This window comes from Oryzias latipes, chromosome 14 (genome assembly GCF_053564925.1).
Source record: "Oryzias latipes strain Hd-rR chromosome 14, Olatipes_Hd-rR_3.1".
NCBI lineage: Eukaryota > Metazoa > Chordata > Actinopteri > Beloniformes > Adrianichthyidae > Oryzias > Oryzias latipes.
Window position 1 is genome coordinate 11199516 of NC_136250.1, and position 19858 is coordinate 11219373.

The 19858-nt window shown below is 37.6% G+C and overlaps 1 protein-coding gene across 2 annotated transcripts; it reads right to left on the bottom strand.

Annotated features, from left to right (window-relative positions):
• Positions 1 to 357: 357 nt before the first annotated feature.
• Positions 358 to 19590, bottom strand: postna (periostin, osteoblast specific factor a). 2 transcript variants are annotated; one of them, XM_023962101.2, is made up of 23 exons: positions 19263 to 19590; positions 18422 to 18520; positions 12721 to 12785; positions 12474 to 12631; positions 12238 to 12402; positions 12015 to 12161; positions 11755 to 11896; positions 9738 to 9950; positions 9518 to 9652; positions 9228 to 9376; positions 8884 to 9020; positions 6161 to 6291; positions 5916 to 6046; positions 4424 to 4526; positions 4258 to 4325; positions 4115 to 4160; positions 3990 to 4016; positions 2706 to 2861; positions 2566 to 2604; positions 2208 to 2258; positions 1967 to 2053; positions 784 to 819; positions 358 to 698 (listed from the first exon to the last, which is right to left on the bottom strand). In XM_023962101.2, the coding sequence occupies exons 1-23, from the start codon at positions 19379 to 19381 to the stop codon at positions 628 to 630; spliced, it is 2475 nt and encodes an 824-aa protein (XP_023817869.1). In that variant the 5' UTR covers positions 19382 to 19590; the 3' UTR covers positions 358 to 627.
• Between the last annotated feature and the right edge of the window lie 268 nt (positions 19591 to 19858).

A 19858-nucleotide genomic window follows, 5' to 3' on the forward strand; every position in this document is an offset into this window, starting at 1 on the left:
GATGATGATGAAGAAAATTAAATGAAAAGTACAATATATCTACAAAATATACAATTAAACTTCATTTCACCTATCCTGGTTTACAACATCAATGTTGAATATTACCCACTTCAAAATGTTGGTTGTAAGACCCACATGAAAGTCTAAAAAAGGTCCATGAGAGTTCTGCTTAAAGAAAAAGCATGGGAGTGCTGGGGGTGGGGTGTATGATAGAGTAGAACCAGCCTTATGTCATTTATTTGTCGTTATTTATGTTACCTGGTTAAATTCACAGAAAAAAAAATACTGCTATTTTTTTGGGGTTTTATTTAGTAATCATTAACATCGGTACAGCAGCTTAATAATATCAAACCACTGTTTGTCATTTTTTGGAAGTTGTTTGTTTTATTGAATGCAAGCACTGTCATAAGAAAAAAACAAAACTTTTTACCATGCACTTTGTCTACAGGGTCACACGTATAAAGAAAACACAAAGCAACTTGGACTATTTTTAACCCTTAAAACCTTTTATCCCAACAACAAAGTTCATATTTTTACACAAATCCCCTTAACAAATTTCTCTGCATAGCAACAAACCATCATGCTTATAGGAATAATAGAGAACTTAAAGCTTTATCAATCCATGATTCAATTATTTTCAAACGGTGACATCGATGGCCTTTTCCTCAGTGGCCTCACCAGCCGTCTTCTTGTTCCCACTGTAAAGGATGGAGGAATGTTAAATATGGAAAGTTCCCTAGTGAAACATGTTCTATACAATTTGTGTACTAATTGTGCTACAACCTTGAGCTTCACTGGCTGCGGAAAATTGACCTCCACCTGTGAGATAGACAGAAAAAAAAAATTTTTTTGCACAAAAAAAAGAAGAAAACCTGGAGGTAACCCTTGTGCTATCCTAGGCACTTTAACGTTGGGAGTTGGGTCATCTAGACCAGTGTTTTTCAACCAGTGTGCCGCGGCACACTAGTGTGCCGTGGGAGATGGTCAAGTGTGCCGTGGAAAATTGCCCTCATTAACTGATCTAAAAGCATTTCCCATCTCCAGGAAATCAGCTCTTTGTTCATCCAAACAGGTCCTGATAAAACACTGAGTAGTTAGGAATATAAACGATCATAAAATACTTTTTTCTTTGTGTTTATTTGATTCTATTAAAGACATTTTAATAAGAATGACGGTAACGCGAAATAGCTGCAGCTATAACTGTGTAAGGAAAAGTCCCGCAGCTTTTACTGTCTCCACGACTCCACCAATCATTCTTGAAGGCTTAATCACATGTCATCAGTCTGACCAATCAGAAGTGGTTAAAGTCTCCACTTTCTTGTTCCAATTTCGCTCATAACTCACTCAGTTCCGACAAAAACACCAGCTAAAGCTCGTCTTTAGCGGTGTAGCTTTCCACAGAATCCGGTATCAGACCGTGGAACAAGTGAACAAAACCATGAAGCTCAGAGACGCGAGTCTTTCTGCCGTTTTCTGGCAGTTTTCACACTACATCTCCCATGATGCATTGGCTTAATGAGTCGTCCTTCTTACACGTCTTGAAAACACAACGAACATACAGTTTGTATGTAACTTAACTTTTATTACATCTTTTAGAAAAACATCTGCAACTTCCTGCTTTTTCTGCCACAATTATCACAAAAATGCACGTCAGATTGCCGGGGGGGGGGGGGGGGGGGGGCTGTACATCAAAACAGACTATGAGTTTCTGCTTTTTTTTTTTTTTGGATGCTGGTGTGCCGCGGGATTTTTGTCAAGGTACAAGTGTGCCGTGGCTCAAAAAAGGTTGAAAAACACTGATCTAGACCCACTAGACAGTGCGCTGAACCTTTTTTCTTCAATGATCTGTGATCTTCACTGGTGTCCGTGGATTACATGAAATCTATCCACCTTTGTCATGGTAGGAAGAACACGTCAATGTAAGGGTGGGGTCATGTAAGAGAGCACAAGGGTTAAATGTATTTACCTTTAATGAGCTGGGTTAATCTGCTTGTTTCCTCCTTCAGCAGACTGGGGTTATCACGGATGGACAGAATTTTAGAGACATCTGGGCCTGAATGTCAACAACAAAAACTATTAGATTCAAAAATGTATAACAACGTTTTCTCCCAAAAGATCCTGAAACTATACATAAAAGTTACCAGTATTTCTTGTTTTACAGACAGAAAAATCAAGAAGTTAAACATCTGAAAGAAACAAACTCCCACCTTCAATGATTTGAGGCTCAAATGCTAGAGTTCCATTGGTTTCACCCGTTACTGGAAAGAGAAGAAGAGAGTTTTTGAATATTTTGACAGATATCCTTACTGACTCATAATTAAACATTTTATTTATACACATCTCATCTAATAAATTCCCTTTGTAATTTTTATTACATATTTTTTCTTCAGGTCTAATTCAATTTATGATTATACACTTACAATAGCTGTTGAAAGCACCGTTTTTTTAACCTTTGTGAACATGCACATTAGCCCTTACACATTTTTGAATAAGAAATAAGAGCTGAAAAAAATCACTTACAACTCTAATGTTCCACAAGTGATAAGACAAGTAATCCAAACTCACCTGTAAGCCCTTCTGACACCTTTCTACCAGCACCTGTACCTAAAGGTAAAAGAACAGAGCAGATATGAGGAAATCTCAGCTGAGTCATCACTAAACTCTTGACTTTAATTTCAATTTGTTGGAAAGAGTTTAGAGCTCACCAGAAAGGACTCTTGTGACTTTGTTGATTGGCTGGCGGTCAATAACTCTAACTACTTTGCTGACGGTGGGCTCTTTCTCAACATAGCGGGTTATCTTGGTCTGTGAAGGCTCAGCCTTAACAACCTCTTTGTATTTTACTTCTGTTGATTTTACATCTATACAAAGAGAAATTTCTTTGGTTAAAAGCATAAAAAAACTCTATTTTTAATCTTTTTATTTTACCATCAGTGCTCAATGTAATAATGTACACAATATGACAAAAAGCTCTTATTTTATTATTATTAATTACAGTCAACATGCATGACCCAGACTGGAAAGCCTGGACTCATGCTAAGATATGCTAAAACATATCAATGGCTTTTTAGGAGTTTTAATACAGTATGAAACATACAAACTGATTCAGTGTGTTAGGTTGAGTGGAGTAAACCTGGGGAGTAATAAATATGTGTCAATAAGGCAGTTAATCAGAGTTACTGATTAACACACATCGCTATTGTTCCATGAACCATTATGAAATGTTTTATATTGAAGCTGAATTTTAATGGTTTCTCAGAATCTGCAGCCTTATCTATTACACGTCATGTGGATATTTGACAGCATGTTAAAAAACTGCACACTTTTATTATTATTACTACAAAAGAGGATCAGAGGGGGTCTTTAAGCAACCCTTACATGCATGTTTTCCTTTTTTTTATTCCAAACTTGTATCTTAGCTTATCAGCAGAAACCAGTCACATTTGACTCAGACGTGTAAAAAAAAAAAACATTTTTTAAACTTGTCTCAGGAGTGCTTGAGGACTCTGATGGAGATGATATATTATTATGTTAAGCTAAATCTAAACTCTTAAAAAATATATATATATAAAGGTATAATGTAGAAAATATTAATCATCTTGGAAAACTTCCTTTATGTCTTGATGCTTGAAATGGAAGTGAATTGGAATTTATTTTGTATGTCTTATTTATTAAAATAATTTTTTTTTAATAAGGCAAAAAAGGAATTAAATGCAAAAAGAACATTTATTTTAATCAAAACTTATTGTGAACTCAGTGGGGATAAATGGACCACATCCACCTGTTGTCTTTGATGTTTACATTGACTCATTCCCAATTATTTGATATGATAGCAAAGTAAATTTAGCACCACACGGGTAGAAGTGGCACCAGACAGAGGCAAGGTTTTTTGATTGACTAAATTACTTTAATTTAAAGGAGCACGATCAATGTCCAGCTAAAATGTTGAACATTTCTGAAAGTTTTATTACAAAATATAAAATTCTTACCGTCATAAACAATTTTGATTTTTTTACCTATGAAGAAATGAAAGAATTTAAACTGTTTGCAGAAGTGACTTTCATAACACATATCTCCCACATAATACTGCAATATCTGGCTGAAGGGAACTTACTGCTGGCAATACTTTGGATCTCTGAATAAGAATATCCAGAAACAAACTATAAATCAAAACACATGCTGAGCATTAGCAAAAAGTTCAGCAAAAATATGTGCTAAATGCACACAGACTGACACACATGCTTTAATTTTCTCCACCTTTATCTTGATGTACTTAATCAGTTTCTGCAGCAGCACCCAGAGATCCTCACGGCCCACAGGAAGGCCTGTGAGCAAAGTGCATGATAGATGTTTGATAAACCGTGCACATAATGGGACAGAGGGCAAGTTGCATTAAAAGTACAGAAAAGTATCACATTCTCACCCGGAGGATAGAGTACATTCTTCACCACATGGACCACACCATTTGTTGCCATTAAGTCAGTGTCTGGCACATCGACTGAGTTCACATTTACAGAGTTGTTTACCTATGTGAAACAAGAAAATCAAGTGATTAATTTCCTTGAGAACAAATCCTAAGTTTAACTATAATTTCTCAGTACGAACGTTTAATCGTGTTCATGAGATCACCCCTTTTTTCCATTTGTTCTTTTACTGTGCCCCAACAAGGAAATCCTGTAAGCCTGACAGGAGACCCTAACTGATAACTGAACACCACAGAAGCAGAGGGAGGGAGCAGCAACAACAGAAAGGAACAAAAGGCCATTGGAGGGGTGGAGATAAAAGGGACAGGAAGCCAATTTTTTATTGCATCTGGCCATCTGGTTCATTAGAGATAGCAGTAGATAGTCTCTCTTTCAAACACATTTGATAACATTCAATAGCATTTCCCAAAGTTTATTGGAAAAGACTGAGATCAGGTTTGAAAAGGTTTATTTATGTGACCATAAAGTTTGATAACCTAATAAAATTTATAGATTTAACACAGTATTAGGAATACTGACCAGATTTGCTTACAAATCGATAACTAATAAAAGTAGATTTGAAAATGTATTAAAGAGCCACTCCAATGAATTGTGTTTTTGGTGTTTTTAACATGTTCTTGTTTCATTTTTTTGATGATTTAGGATGGTTTAAATTCAAAATTGCATTTCAGTGTAATTCTTTATTTAAATCATTGTGACAAAAAGGGATTTGAAGAAAGAGATTATGTGTGACCTAAAAAAACGCTGGGATAGCCACAAGCTATCACAGTAAAACCACACAAAAACCTCATTGTAAAAAGTAACCCATGTTTGTTTTTAACTTTAAGAAGAAATAAATAAATAAAAACAGAAAAAACATAAATTGAGATCAAATTAAAACATTATACCCCCCTCCAAAATAATATTGCTCCAAAGAAGTAAAAAAAATATCCTCGTACGAATATTCCAAAAATTGGGTTAAAGAAATAACCCAAGATCAGTTTAAGCACCGAGGTCTTAGCAATAGAGAGCAGAAGAGGGGCAGGGTTGCTCCGTGCCAATGGCCCCGCCCAGAACTAATTTCTGATAAATTCATGCTGCTCTGCAAAAATAATGTCCTACAATGACAACAAATTTTATTTTGATTTTGGCTAAAAACTGCATAATCATAATTAAAAGACCACTGGGAACACTTAATATAGATCAGAAGATGGTGGAACTTTAATGTCTTACTTAAGGAGTTGTTGCAAACTTTTTGGATAAACATAAACATGACAGCCTATTTTTATCTTAACCTTGTAAGCAAAAGTCAGTCCAATTTCTTAGAAAGGAAGACAGATGGAAGATTGTCATAGGAAAAACAGTGTGTTATCTTTTTAAAATAACTAGCTATTTGTTAAACTGCAGAGGGTGCAAAAAAGAAAAGCAAATTAGTCATAACTTAGTTCGTACAAATTTAACTGGCAGATTGAGGCCTTGCATTGTTTTGAGCATATTGGTAACTCCTCTTTCCAATCCTCCACTGATGAAGATCCCATTACTGATGTGGTACAGAAGAATGTTTTTCAAAGCAGTGACATCACCTGTCAAAGTGAGCACAGAACAGGCTTTATTACAAAGGCAGAAGGATTCTTAATCATTACATCTGTTTGTTGAATCACTCAGCAGAAATCAAACCTCTGCAATGCAACACTCACTTTTCAGCAAAGTTAAGTCCTCTGAAGTTAGTTCTTTAAAAGCATCGTCGGTCGGTGCAAAGATGGTGTAGGCGCCCTCCTCCTTCAACATGTCGTACAGACCTGCCGCCTCCATTAACGACAAGAAAATTCTACATTTGAACAAAAAAAAAAAGTGGAAATTAAGAGCAATCATTCCACTCATTTGTTTAAAACATTTGTAGGATTTGGAAAATATCATGATAGAATCCCCAAAAACCAAATGTCATAAAAAGTCTGTTTTAAGAACAGTTTTTATGTTATTTAATACAGTGTTTTTCAACCTTTTTTGAGCCACGGCACACTTTAACCTTGAAAAAAATCCCGCAGCACACCAGCATCCAAAATTTAAAAAAAAGGAGAAACTCAAAGTCTGCAATGATCTACAGTCCCTCCCCAATCTCACATGCATTTCTGTGATAACTGTGGCAGTAAAAGCTGGAAGCTGCAGCTGTTTTTTCTAAAAGATGTAATAAAAGTTGAGTTAGAAGATTTAAAAACTGTTTGTTGTGTGTTCGTTGTGGTTTCAAGATGTTTAACAAGGAAGACTCATTGTGCGCTGAGACGCTGCCACTTTAACCCAATGCATAATGGGAGATGTAGTGCCAACAGCCGCCGAACGCAGACGGACTCGCGTGTCTGAGTTTTATTGTTTTGTTCACTTTTTCCACGGTTTGATACCGGATCCCGCGGAAAGCTACACCGCTAAAGATGAGCTTTAGCTGGTATTTTTGTTGGAACTAAGCGACTATATGAATCAGAAAAAGGTAGTGAAGACTTTAATTAATAATCATTGGTCAGACTGATGACATGTGATTAAGCCTCCAAGAATGATTGGTGGAGACAGTTAAAGGGGCGGGACTTTTCCTAATACAGCTGCAGCTAAATTGCAGTACAGTCATCAAAATGTATTTGCCGCGTCGGAGTACAAGCCTCATGAATTAGGCAACATTGTCATCCTGACGGATCACGTCCTGGCTCACAGAGCAAGTGTGATTTATTAGCACACAGTGGGTGAAGTCAGTTTTGTCCCAGGCCCTTGTATTTGAGTATATCTGCAACTGCCAAACAGTATGGACCTCTATTCTGTTCACAAGTTCCTCAGTTATGGTTTTTTATTTATTTATTTATTTTTACTTATTGACAATCTAGGTATCATACATAAAATTACAAACAGTAACCATATAATCAACATTACATCCCTCAGTTATGATGAGGAAATTTACATCCGCGATCCCCCATTTCCCATAGTCTTAGGGGCTAAAGGCGGGGCCAACGCCCGGCTCGCCATTCTGTTGTACGTGTTTAAGAATGAGCAGCAGTGCATGGAGGGGTGAACGGGTAAAGCTCTCCTTCCGCTTGTGTCGCGGCAGCGTTATGGGAGTAACAGGGCTGGTTAAAAAACACGCTAGTAAAATAAAGCAGCGACGACTGAAAAGCGCGCGCCTCAGCGCGATACGCGCGCCTCCTCGCGGCGCGTGGGTCAGAAGTTTCCTTCCACAACAAACACTTGCTCCGCGGACGCCTCGAGTAAGCCCTGGCTGCAGCCTGCAGAATGGCTCGACGCCTCTGCGCTCCGCGCTCCCGCGCGCTCCTTGTCTCCCCTTCCTATCTACTCCGACAGCTCTGGCCATGGGGCTTCAAGGAGGAGCGCTTCGTCCCCATTGCGCCGGTGAACGGAGCAAATCGTGTCTATGCAGAGCAATCAGACTTAATACTGTACGTTTTGTGTATGAGGGGCGGATGCGTTGTTACGTGTGGGAGCCTTCAGACTGCCATCGGCCCCGCAGCTCACACGACACGCAGTCTCCAGCTCACACGGAGGCTGTGAGCGTTTCAATGCAAAACTCCGCTCAGTCCTTAATAACCGTTAAAACGATCACGTCAATTTGTGTTTCCAGTCGTGTCCCGACAAAATAAAGGCTGATATTATTCTCACATTTACGTGCAGGCAGCCGAGTCACTATGACTCAGAGGTAAATTCACTCCGGACCATGCGCTGTTCTCTCCGTCACGCAGCTGACCGGCTTTTCCAAACCCGTTGGTGATGGTGGATTTTTTCACGCTGCTTTTAACGATTGCTTTTAACTTGAAAGCTTCATCATATTGTAGCGGCGATCACGTGCACGTTGGGTCTAATGGCACCAAAGGATTCTGGGATGCGGCCGGGCATGCGTGCTTCGTTTTGTTGAACCATGACTGAAGTGTCTAAGACCTGAAGTGAGGTCCATGCTGTTTGGCTGTTTAGAGGTGTGTTGAAAAATAAATGACTTGTGTTTGGTGTTAGAGAATTCAAACCATTTACCGTGTCCGAAAATACGTACACGGCGGCCGCCAATAAAATCCATAAATTAGCTGCGTCACTGAATAAGCCGCACGGCTGTAAGCGCAGGAAAAAAGTAGCGGCTTATAGTCTGGAAATTACGGTAATTGGAATCAAATAAAACAAAGAAAAAAATATTTTATGACCTTTCATAATCCTAACTACTCAGTGTTTCATCAGGGCCTGTTTGGATATACAGTGAGTTGATATCCTGGAGATGGAAAATGTTTTTAGATCAGTTAATGAGGGCAATTTCCCACGCCACACCTGACCATCTCCCACAGCACACTAGGCACACTGGTTGAAAAACACTGATTTAATATAGCAGGACTTCTTTCTTATAATGAAAACAGCAGGTTAGATTAAAATCTAAATTTCATACTTGAACTGTCCTTCATCTTTGAGGACTTTGTAGAGGGTCTTATCACTTGTTTTGACCAAAGATCCCACGAGGTGGAGGGCACCATTCTTTCCTTCCTTGCTGCCACGCACCATACATGCATTTTCTAGACACACCGCCTATCAAACAACATTGACAAAGTCCAGGAACAGGTATTGGAATTGTGGGAATTGTAACTGTTCAGTATCTAATGTTGATTAATGTCAATCATACTAAATAAAATGTGAACAATTTTAAATGACAAATTTTCGTGTCAAATATTAATTTGAACCCAGCTGTTTTATTTCACTGTATGATGCAGCGCCATTAACATTTCTGGTACTCACAGTTCGGTAAATGAAGGCTCTGAGGAACTTGCCAGAGAGCGTTTCCAGCTGCTGTCCCGTGTACAGCTCACTCAAAGACACTTTAACTTTCAGGATGTGGTTTTCCAGAAGGAGTTTCAGCTCACTCTTCGCGATTGACGATACCTCTTCTAACAAAGGTGGATTGAAAATAACAGCAGCAATGTTGACATTGAATTCTTTATGATTACAATCCCCAAACTGTTCGGATTTCTTTTTCCCAGTTGAGATATTTTTTTTTTCTCTGTTTACATGATCTTATTTCTCCTCACCTGTGAAGACCCCATTGAGAGGAGCGAGAAGTGTGTACTCCAGATTTGGTCTCATTGCTGAAGCAAAGTCCATTTCAGAGAAATAGTCTCTGAAATAGCTCTGGGACTCTCCCATCAGCTCAGTGATTTCCTTAGCTAAGATGAATCAGATAAACAAGCTAGAATACAGAGGAAGTACACAGCTGATTGATGCAAAAATGCAAAGCAAGATGGGTTTTACCTGAATCAGGAAAGAGCACCTGATCTATAAGGTGAATAACACCATTGGAAGTCACAATGTCCTTCTTTAGTACCATTTTGATGCCATTGACGGTAAGAAAATCTCCATCACAGCCGATCTCAATGCTGCTCCCCTCCTCGGTCTCATACACTGATCCTGCCATGATTGCCTCTGCACACTGGACGCTGTTCAACAGATGGTACTTCACCAACGCTGACAGGTTTGGTCAAATGAAGGCAGCGAAGGAAAAAAAAAACACAAAAAACAACTGATCACTTGGTACATCCTTTTTAAGAATTTTCCTTTCCAAACTTTGATCAGATTTGATGTTTAGGTGTGCTCAATGAAACTGCTATACCATATTCACGCCACCCTCTACAACACGTGTTCAAGCAACCACTTCCAATGAAAAGTCTATTAACAGGTGTAAAACACATATTGAAAGTTTAACTTCGACCAACCAGGGACTCAGATTTGGTAGCAATGTATGGGTAGCATCCTTTTTAATTCAAGGAAGCGCCAACCATTTGAAAATTGATCATGGAGGAGAAATTTATAATTGGGGGTTGTCCCCGGCTGGAATTATACAACACAGTCTTTTATACGTATTGATATAATAGAGCTGTGAAAGAAAAAGTCTGGAGCAAGATTCAAGAGATTTTCACTGCTTTGGCATTTCGCACCAAGACTCTTCCAACTTCGAATCGCAGGTACATCCGCTGCTATGGGTTAACAACAGTCATGTGTGCACACATGAAAGTGCATTCACGAACCCATGCTTAGCACGTTCTTGAACACGTGCCCAGTGTGAACATAATTTCTTCAGCTTTAAAAATCCATGCATCAGGACACCAAGCATTGTGCATTTTCCGCACCTTGACTTCCGCAGAAGAGTTGTCAGATGAGGCATACACCAAACCTGATATTCAGTTGTTGTACATCTCTGCACAACAACTAAACACAGGTCAGGCATCATTCAAATGTGTGTCACTGCATGAAATCTAAACAGCAAGTTTTAAAGTCCTTTTCCTGTTTCTGCTCCGATACAGTTGGATTTCGCACATTAACATGTTCCAGTATTTCAGTTGATGATCTAAAACTCTTGGTATGGAATATTAATGTGATGCGAATGTTGAACAGCTGTGGAACACTGATGGGTTGCAGACTGTATGGGAATAAGATTATCTTTCATGTTATACAACACAATAAGACATAATGATACATAAAGTTTGCATTTAATAGCTTCAGACAGTTTCCCACAGATTGTTTCACTTAAAACCTTTCCAAGCCACTAGTTACTAAAGTCCTACAAATGACAAGCATCTAGTTCTTTGTTGTAATTTTTTTTTCCTTTTTTTCTTTTTCAGTGTCTGCTTTAAATAAAATGAAAAAAATCCTGTTGACTTTCACGAGTTCAAAGGATTTCTTAAAGACCCACTTTTGGGTGTTTTTAACATGTTTGTGTGACATTTTTCTCACGATGGAGGACATGCTGTATATAAGGGAAATTAAGCCCAAAACTGCATTGCTGAGAATGTGTTTATTGAAATTGTTGTGAATCAGGAGTAGACAAAAAACTGCTATTTAAAAAATAATGCATTTATGATGTAAAAATATACTGGGCATGCATGTATGTCCACGTTTGTCTTTTTTTTTTCTCATTTGAGCAAGCACCTGGCTCAAAATTATATGGCTAGATAGCACCAATGTTGCCTGCTATATTTGTTGCAGTGGTAATGTGAGGTTGGAGGTGTGAGGGGCTGTAAGCTAGCTGGAAGAAAGAGTTTTCTCAGTAACAAAGGGTGCAGGGTTGCTTTACACCAACAGTCCTACCCACAACTCAGAGGCACATTTCTAATAAACCCCTGCTGCTCTGCATAAACTATGTCCAAGAAAACAACACAGATTTTTGATAAAAACAGCATAATATAATGCAAAGACCACTAGGAACACTTTTAAAATAAATCAAGACATGATTGGAGTAGGTCTTTAACCTACTACAATGTTATTTCTGTACCTGTGATAACAGCGTTGTTTTCTATGATGCGCTCCAAATATCCAGAAGGCAGTTTATCGAAGGCCTCATCCGTCGGAACAAACAAAGTATAGTGACCGGCTTCTCCAAGCTTATCAAGCAAATCAGCGGCAGATGCAGCAGTCTGAAAATTGAGAGTTTTCTACTTAGATGCAACTTTTTGTCACAGTGGTCAGTGGATTAACAACAATCTTCAGGCTTTTTGAGACTTGAAAGAGTTAAAAAAAATAATTTTTACATACAGCGAAAGAGGAGAGATTTTCGTTCTCTTCCAGGATGTCCTTGATTGTGCCACTCACGGGACGGATCACCCGGTCTATGACATGCACTGCACCATTTGTAGCCACCTGGTTACCATAGATGATTCTAGCACAGTTGACTGTCACAACCTTGACAGGAAAAGAAATTTTAAAATAAGTCAAGATTTCAAACATTTGTTTAAACATAGATTTTGGAAGAATTTACCCCATTTCCATAATGGTTGATGTAAAGATTATGATCCTCACTCATGGTAGGAACAACCAAGCCATTCTTCATGTCTTTGGTTACAAGACGTTGATTCACTGTGTGGAACAGTAAAGTATTGTACAGCTCCTGGTTTTCATTTTCAGCCAATTTAAGCTTTTCATTCTACAAGAAAGAGGAAATGAGTTATATTGTTATTGTTTTGAAAGAAGTACTATATCTATCTGTCTACTCACAGGATCCAGCAGATCCCAGGCATCATTGCTAGGTGCAAACAGAGTAACAGAGGTGGGGCCTTCAATGTCCCCTCTTAGTTGGGACTCGTTAGTGTATTGCTGAGTGGCGGTAGCCTTTACAAGTCCCAGCGTACCATAAACATCGTCAATGGGAGCCGCTGCAGATGCAGAGATTTGATACAAAGTAAATAATAAAATGTGAATAAAGCAAAATTAAAAAAAAGAGAGAGACCAGATTGTGGCTTACCTGCAGGACATCCCTTCATGCCCTCTATCTTCATGTAACCAGGACAACACTCATATAAGACTACGCTGTCAAAACAATGGAAGACACTATATTAATGAGATTCATTAGATTCATTTGATCAAAATGCTCAGTAATGCTTTTTATTTCACAGGGGCTCTATGAATCTCTTCAGATTTATGGCCCTTGTTTATGTAAAGGTCTACAGTATTAGAGGACCTGAGTGCAGCAGAGAGCATAGATGTTTTTAAGAAAAGACTCAAGACCCATCTTTTCAGCTTGACTTTTAGCTTGTCTATCCATCGATCGGTCTGTCTGTCTGTCTGTTTACTCTGCATTATTAACAGCTCATTTTAATATTTCTTGTTTTAATGTTTGATTATTCACTTCTCTTATCAATATTTGTACTTTTAATAATCTTTTTTATTTTTTACTGCTTCCTCAGTTGAATCCTCTCCCTCTGGTTTGGCTGCTATTCAGCCACTGCATGGAGACCAGCATCTCCCCCTGGTTGTGGTGAGACAGGGTTCTCCATGACAACAATGCTGGCTATGTACCTATCCCTAGAGGAAGAGGTCTACCAACTCTTTCCCTGCTTAGCCTATTGCCCTCAGAGGTTGGAGGTGTGAAAATGGGTTGGGGGTTGTGTATGGTTCTGGAGGGATTAGCTCTATTTTAAAATTCATTCCCTTTTTTATATTATTTATCTTGGTGTATAGCACTTTGTGTTACTAAGTTGGAAAAGTGCTATATAACGATTGATTGGTTGGTTGGTTGGTTGATTGACTGATTAATTGATTGATTGATTGATTGATTGATTGATTGATTGATTGATTGATTGATTGATTGATTGAGTAGTAATCCTTTTCCTGGTTTTGGAATATCACAAAAATCTTCTTAATAAAATGTAATGAACTCGTTTGAGTAAAATCATCAAGGTCGTACATAGAAGGACTTTTTCTTCATCAAATGTATTCAATAACTAGAAAACAATAAGTCATACAAATATATAACTACAACATGATGTGTTGTTGACTGTAACAGGAAAGAAATACAGAACTCCCATAGGGACGATAGATGAGGCTCTGCACTGGCTAAGAGCATTCATCCAACACATCTGTTTTAACAGCCATCCAAACTGATATCAACATATCATGCAACAGCAGGCAAACGACAAACAGAAAAGTAGGTTTTAGAATCTGAAATATGAGTTAAAAATTAGATTTAGCAGCTCAGCTAACAATAATTTAAACAACGTGAAAACCACCATGAAAGCATCTTATTTATAAATTGTGCTTAATGAAATGTTTGAGACTGCACATGGGTCCAATCCATCACCACAGCTTGAAACAAAACAAAAAAAGGCCATGGGAACCCATGCATGGGAACAGATGAATCACACTCAGGATTCACGGCAGATTCTTTTTTGTTAGGGCATTACCCTTCCCCCCCAGCGCCACTTCTTCCTCATGAAACACAGCCATGTGGCTGCAGTCATTCATCTCTGGGCCAACTGTAAGCCACCTCTTCTACAGGCACGGCTAGTAGAGTTTGGAGAAACTTAACAGGAAACTGCCTGGTTCTGTCATCACTGCATCCAATAAACAGATTTCTGTATAAATAAATCGGATAAAGTATTTTTTTTTGTAATTCTAAAAATTCTTCTGAAAGACCTGAAAAGACAAGTTGTTTTTTTTCTGAGTAACAATGAACTGGGTTAATGTAGTTTGAATTTACAAAATTTCAGTAAGTCATCACGTAATCTGCTTATTTGTTCAGAAAATTGATGAAAACAATTGAAATTACTTTTTTTCTAAACTATTTCTTCCTGAATTTCTAAGCACTGCAAAGTGTTATAATTCCATTTTCTTCTATCGGTTGTTAAAAGTTACGCAGCTGCAAACTGAACAACAGCATGAAGAGACAAATGGAGCAAAGCCATTGCAACTGCAGGCAAAATCTCACAGAAAAAATAGGCAGATGCTACATCTCAGCGGGACAATCATTTACAGCTGTCTACATTCAACAGTCAGGCAGATGTTTTAGAACAATTTAGGTTGTTCTTTATTGCGAAGTTTTGAAATGATAAAAACAGGTGCACACTGAGTCTGAGTCCTGTTAGTTATGCAGGCTTAAATGGACGAATAATTCTTTATCTTTTTGGGGTTTTTTTTGTGTTTGAAACTTTAACTGGGAGTTCTCTAGGCTTACTCACATCTTCCAAAATGCGAACAAGTTCAAAAATAAGTCAGGATTGGATGCCTTACAAACATCCACCCGCCAGCCAGAGCTCCTAAATGAATTTAGCTGGAGTTTAACAGAAAGCAGATCATGATGTTGGAGCTGCTCATGTTTTCCCATGAAAATAACAATACATTTCTGCTTTAGTGCAGAAATCGTGCTAAAGATTTTTCTTCCAAAATTTTTAGGTCTGATGCTTTCTGCACTCTGGCAAATCTAGCCGAATCCCTGTAATGCCAACATGCCAAAGCAAATACCGGTAGACATTTTATTGTTTTGTTAAAAATGTTTCTAAAGATTTATTATGCACATGCACATGACTGGTTGTGAAAGGGGGCATATGAAGTCATCCCTTCTGGCTTTGCTCTGACAACATAATAGATTCAATAAAGACCAGAGACTGAACAAGCCAGTTTGCTGAGCTTAAACTTATGACACAGTGCATACATGACTCAGCCTATTATAGCTTCCATGTGTGCCTGGGTTATACATGGACATGCTCTAAGCTGAACCCTCATGACTTGAAGTTCAATACTAAATATAAAAATCACATTTTTAACAATGTGATCTAGACCTAACCAGAAAATCTACATGCATTTGTCCCTTTTAATCGTCATGTGTCCCTTAAAGTCTATTGGCCCTTTGTGGTTTACACCATGGTCCCATCAAGGTAACAGGTACAATTATTCAATTCAGTTTAATTTATATAGCCCAGTATTACAACAATAGTCTTCTCAGTGTTATCCCTGCCCTTAGACCCTCCTTTGCGGTAAGGGAAAACTCCTAAACAAAAGAAAAGGACACAAACACAGCACTCCTGTGCTTCTAGTTTGTTTCCCTTAGCAACATACGTCAGAACTTTTCTGTTAAATATTGATTATCAGCTGTCTGCCTATGTTGCAATTTTTTCATTTCATTTTTTTCTTTCAAATGTATTCTTTAGTGAAGGTAGGCTCACTGTTTAGGATTGTTCTGAATAAACCGTGTTCTGGTTGTTAATCCTAATCTACCTAAATCAAAGACATGACAGACATAAAGAAACATCATTCATTTATGTTGAGTCAGTGAGTTTGAAGACCCACTCCCGTAAAAATGGTGTTTTTCGAGTTTTAAACATGTTCATTTCTGATGATGGAGGACTTATGTAAAAAAAAAAATCTTAAAATTGTATTTTCCAGTATTTCCTCATTCAAATTGTGTGAATCAGGAGCAGATGAAAAAATGCAGTTGGAAAAAGCTTGTAGTTGTAATGTAAAGGTTTAAATGGCAAACAACAAGCTCCCTGCTCTGCTCCATTCTGATGTATCCACTTATAGATGGTTAGATCCATGTACATCTTTGTTTACCTCGTCTGAGCTGGAATCTGGCTCAAAACTGTATGGTTGGTTAGCTCCAATATTGACAGCCATTTTTCTTGCACTGGTAATGTTAGGTTAGGGTTGTAAAGGGCTGTAAGCTAACAGGAGAGCATGCATAGATGTATGACAGGAAGTAGGGGCGGGCTTACTCCATGCCAACGGTCCCGGCTACAACTTAGAGAACATTTTCGAATGAAGTACTACAGCTATTAAGAAATTATGTCATAGAAACGAACACATTTTTTTTATTATGGCTAAAAACAGAATAATCATAATTCAAAGACCACTGAGAAAACTTTTAAAATAGATTATAAGATGATTGGAGTGGGATCTTTTGTGGGGTTGCAATCACTACATTAAGTCTAATTAACATCAGATCTATGTGAATTCACAGCTGGTTAACTAGGCCATAACAAACTAAAGTAGCCATAAACTGCCTAATTGTGGACTCCTTTTCTGTTTTCTCTGCATTAAATCCAGCTGTGACCAAACCAAAGTGACATGGAAGAGTTCCTCTTCGATGCCAAATAAAGTCTGCTCTGTTCTAAGAAACAGGGGACTCACAAATCTGTTTTCTTTACTGTTATCTTTCAAGTCTTTGTTTCAACCAAAATTTAATCAAAATTCTTTATAGTCTACTCGCCCCCCCATAAAAAAATAAATAAAAAAAATGATTGCAAAATCCAGTGGTGGGTTGGTCTCAGAGTAAAACAGGCATAAAACCTCATGCAGATGAAAGCATGCTGTACATTTTTTCACAATGCTTGAAAATATGTTCAAACCGCTCCTGTTTACAATTAGAATTTTTTCTTGTGTCGGCACCACGTCTGTATCTTTCATGTAAAGTCCCAAAAAATTGAATAAAAAAGCTAAATAGATTCTTGACATGTGGTAGAAGTTTAGGGGGAAGTTTGAGGTAACTGTAATGTTTAACATACGGTTTTAATAAAGATTGACAAAAGTATTGTGACATTTGTTTTTGTTTCTTTGATTTTGAAGTTTTAAATGAATAAAAAAAGAAAATAAAGATGTTTTGTATTGACTGATGCTGCATTGACCTAAACTTTTACCAATCTTTTTTTATTTTATCAACCTTTATGGTATTAATTGCTTGAATTGAAAATTATCTAAAGCACTTTTAAGCCTTAAATGAGAAAAATATATAAATATCAGGGGGGAAATTGACATTATAATAGGAGGGACGAAACAAGAAACCCTATAGGGTATAACTTTTACTTGCTTCATTACTTTTTTGGTATTCAGCCCCATATTCTTTTTTCTATTGACCAAGAGCTCCATGTAATATAATCTTTGTATAAAATGAGCTTCAATCCATTTTCTTCCATATTAACTCAGGTGCAGCGTTAACCCTTCGGCTGCAGGTGTTCCAGCTCACTGAGACAAGGACCAGTTCGGTTTGCATGTGTGTGCTTGTGTGTTGATGACAGACTTTGTTCCGCTCTGTCTGACAAAACTTCTCCAGCAGAACCTTTCACTCCACCAGCATTTTGCCAAACAATAGTCATCCTGCACCGCTAGTTGACTAATTAGCGCTTTTTTGCATGCATGTACACATTTTTTATAGGTTTTTCCTTATAATGGTATCATTGGAGTGGTTTTTCTGAGGAGCATCTCTGAGTTTTCGTAAGAAAACAATACATCTACAATGAAGGTGTACTTATCATCTCATTAAGGCTTTTTTATGCTTTGCTCAAGGGGAAAGTCAGTCATTACTTTTTACAACACCGGGCTGGAGATGCAGTGATCCTGCAGCCAGCAGGGAAAGGAGCATGCCCAGACTTGATAGCAGGAAAAAAGGGCTGAATGAAGACAAAGCGTCTTTCATACTGTACTTTTATAGAATGTAAGACCCCCCATTAGAAAAATGAAAGGGGAAAAAAAGGAATTTCTCTTTTACAGGCAAGATATTTTAACAATTTCTTGTTGAGGTTGTTTGCAGAAAAATAGGGAAATACAATCTTTTTGAAAGTAAATTAAATTGATAGAATGAATTATGAGTCCTAATTATCTAACCCAACTGTGTCTTTGCAAAATAGACGAACAATTACTCAGAGCAAATCTTTGATCTCCTTGAAAAGACTTACGCCTTCTTCCCACAGATAGAGCCTTTGTGCCAGTTCCTGCAAGTGCTGAAGTACTTCTTGCTGGTTCCCATGACTTGCTGCAGAGCGCACACATTAGGCCTAAAAGCAAAACAAATTGCAAAGTAAATGACACAATGAGTGTAGGAAGAGCAAACAAACTTGAAAAAACGTTATTAGTGAAAAAAGATACCTCTCATGCCGTGTGCATGAAACTGCAAAGTGCTTTACAGTTAAAAACAAATAACAAACAAAATAAAAAAGTTATGTATTTCGAACCGACTCCCCCTTTGCCCTTTTCCCAACAAAAAAGTTATGATCCTAAAACCTTACTTTTTACTTTTTAATGTAAGTGCTTGTTCCCTATAGTAAAGATAAATATGTCTTACTTCACTAATACCTGGTAATTATTATTGTAGACCTTATTCATTTATTTGATTTCAATTTACAAGCACTGCAATTATATTAAATGTCATTTAAAAATTTAGAAATATTTAAATGTAGTAAAACAAGAAAATTCTTGAATTCATAGTTTATATATGATAGCTTTAAATCTGTGTGATCTATTAGAACAAACTTATGTAAAATATATATTTTTTCAGAAACTAAGGGGTTAAAGACTTATTAGTACATTTTTAGTGTGCTCTGTGTGGTCAGACGATTATGCAAAAACTAATTCCTAAAGTTGACCACCTGTTTTCTGTCCTAAAATCAATAGTCTTCAATATCCAAATAGCCAAAACAATTCAATTATGCAGGTTAACATCAACATCTCTTTTCATAAAATCCTAAATGCTTTCACTGATCTGATCTAAGTCTTTTGTCTCATATCCTGTTTTCTTACCCCTCTTTCCTGGCCCGGATACGGCTGTGGGTGACTATCTTGTCATAGGCGGAAGAATTCACTCTCCCTATAGAGCACAGCACCAGCACAAATAAATTCACCACAAGCAACTTGTCCATCCTCAGGAGCAGTCAGTCCACTTTACTGCAAGGTCACTAACACACTCTGCTTCTCTGTTAAATACACCCACATATATACATGCATTCACTCACTCAAACCCCTTCAGCAGACTCCAACAATGGGAATGAAGGGGTTTTTTATACTAACACACCCACCCACTTCTACTCTCTCACTGTCTTTTCTTTTTCATGACATCCTGCTCTCACCCTTTAACACCCCCATGTGTATTTAGAATTCTTTAATGTCTCCTCCTTCTTAATGCTTTCAAAAAACATTTACACTTACATATTTTTTTATTTCCATTGTCGAGTCCCAAGAAATCTGCACACTGCATATATCTCAGTTAAAAGGTTAACATGTCTGATTTCTAAAACTGAAGGTTTGCCAAATGTTAAGAACAAAAGGATGACATTTTATCAACAAGCATGTTTTTTTTTTAAGTTGAAGTGGCAGTAATGTTACACTGAATCTGGGCT

Excerpts from the sequence above, each read along its gene's own strand:
- postna (XM_023962101.2), bottom strand. The coding sequence starts at position 19,381 with ATGGACAAGTTGCTTGTGGTGAATTTATTTGTGCTGGTGCTGTGCTCT. Across the intron at positions 12,786-18,421 it reads TCTATCTGTGGGAAGAAGGC|CGTAGTCTTATATGAGTGTT; the intron begins GTAAGTCTTTTC and ends TTGTTTTGACAG. Across the intron at positions 9,951-11,754 it reads AAACAACGCTGTTATCACAG|CGTTGGTGAAGTACCATCTG; the intron begins GTACAGAAATAA and ends CAAACCTGTCAG.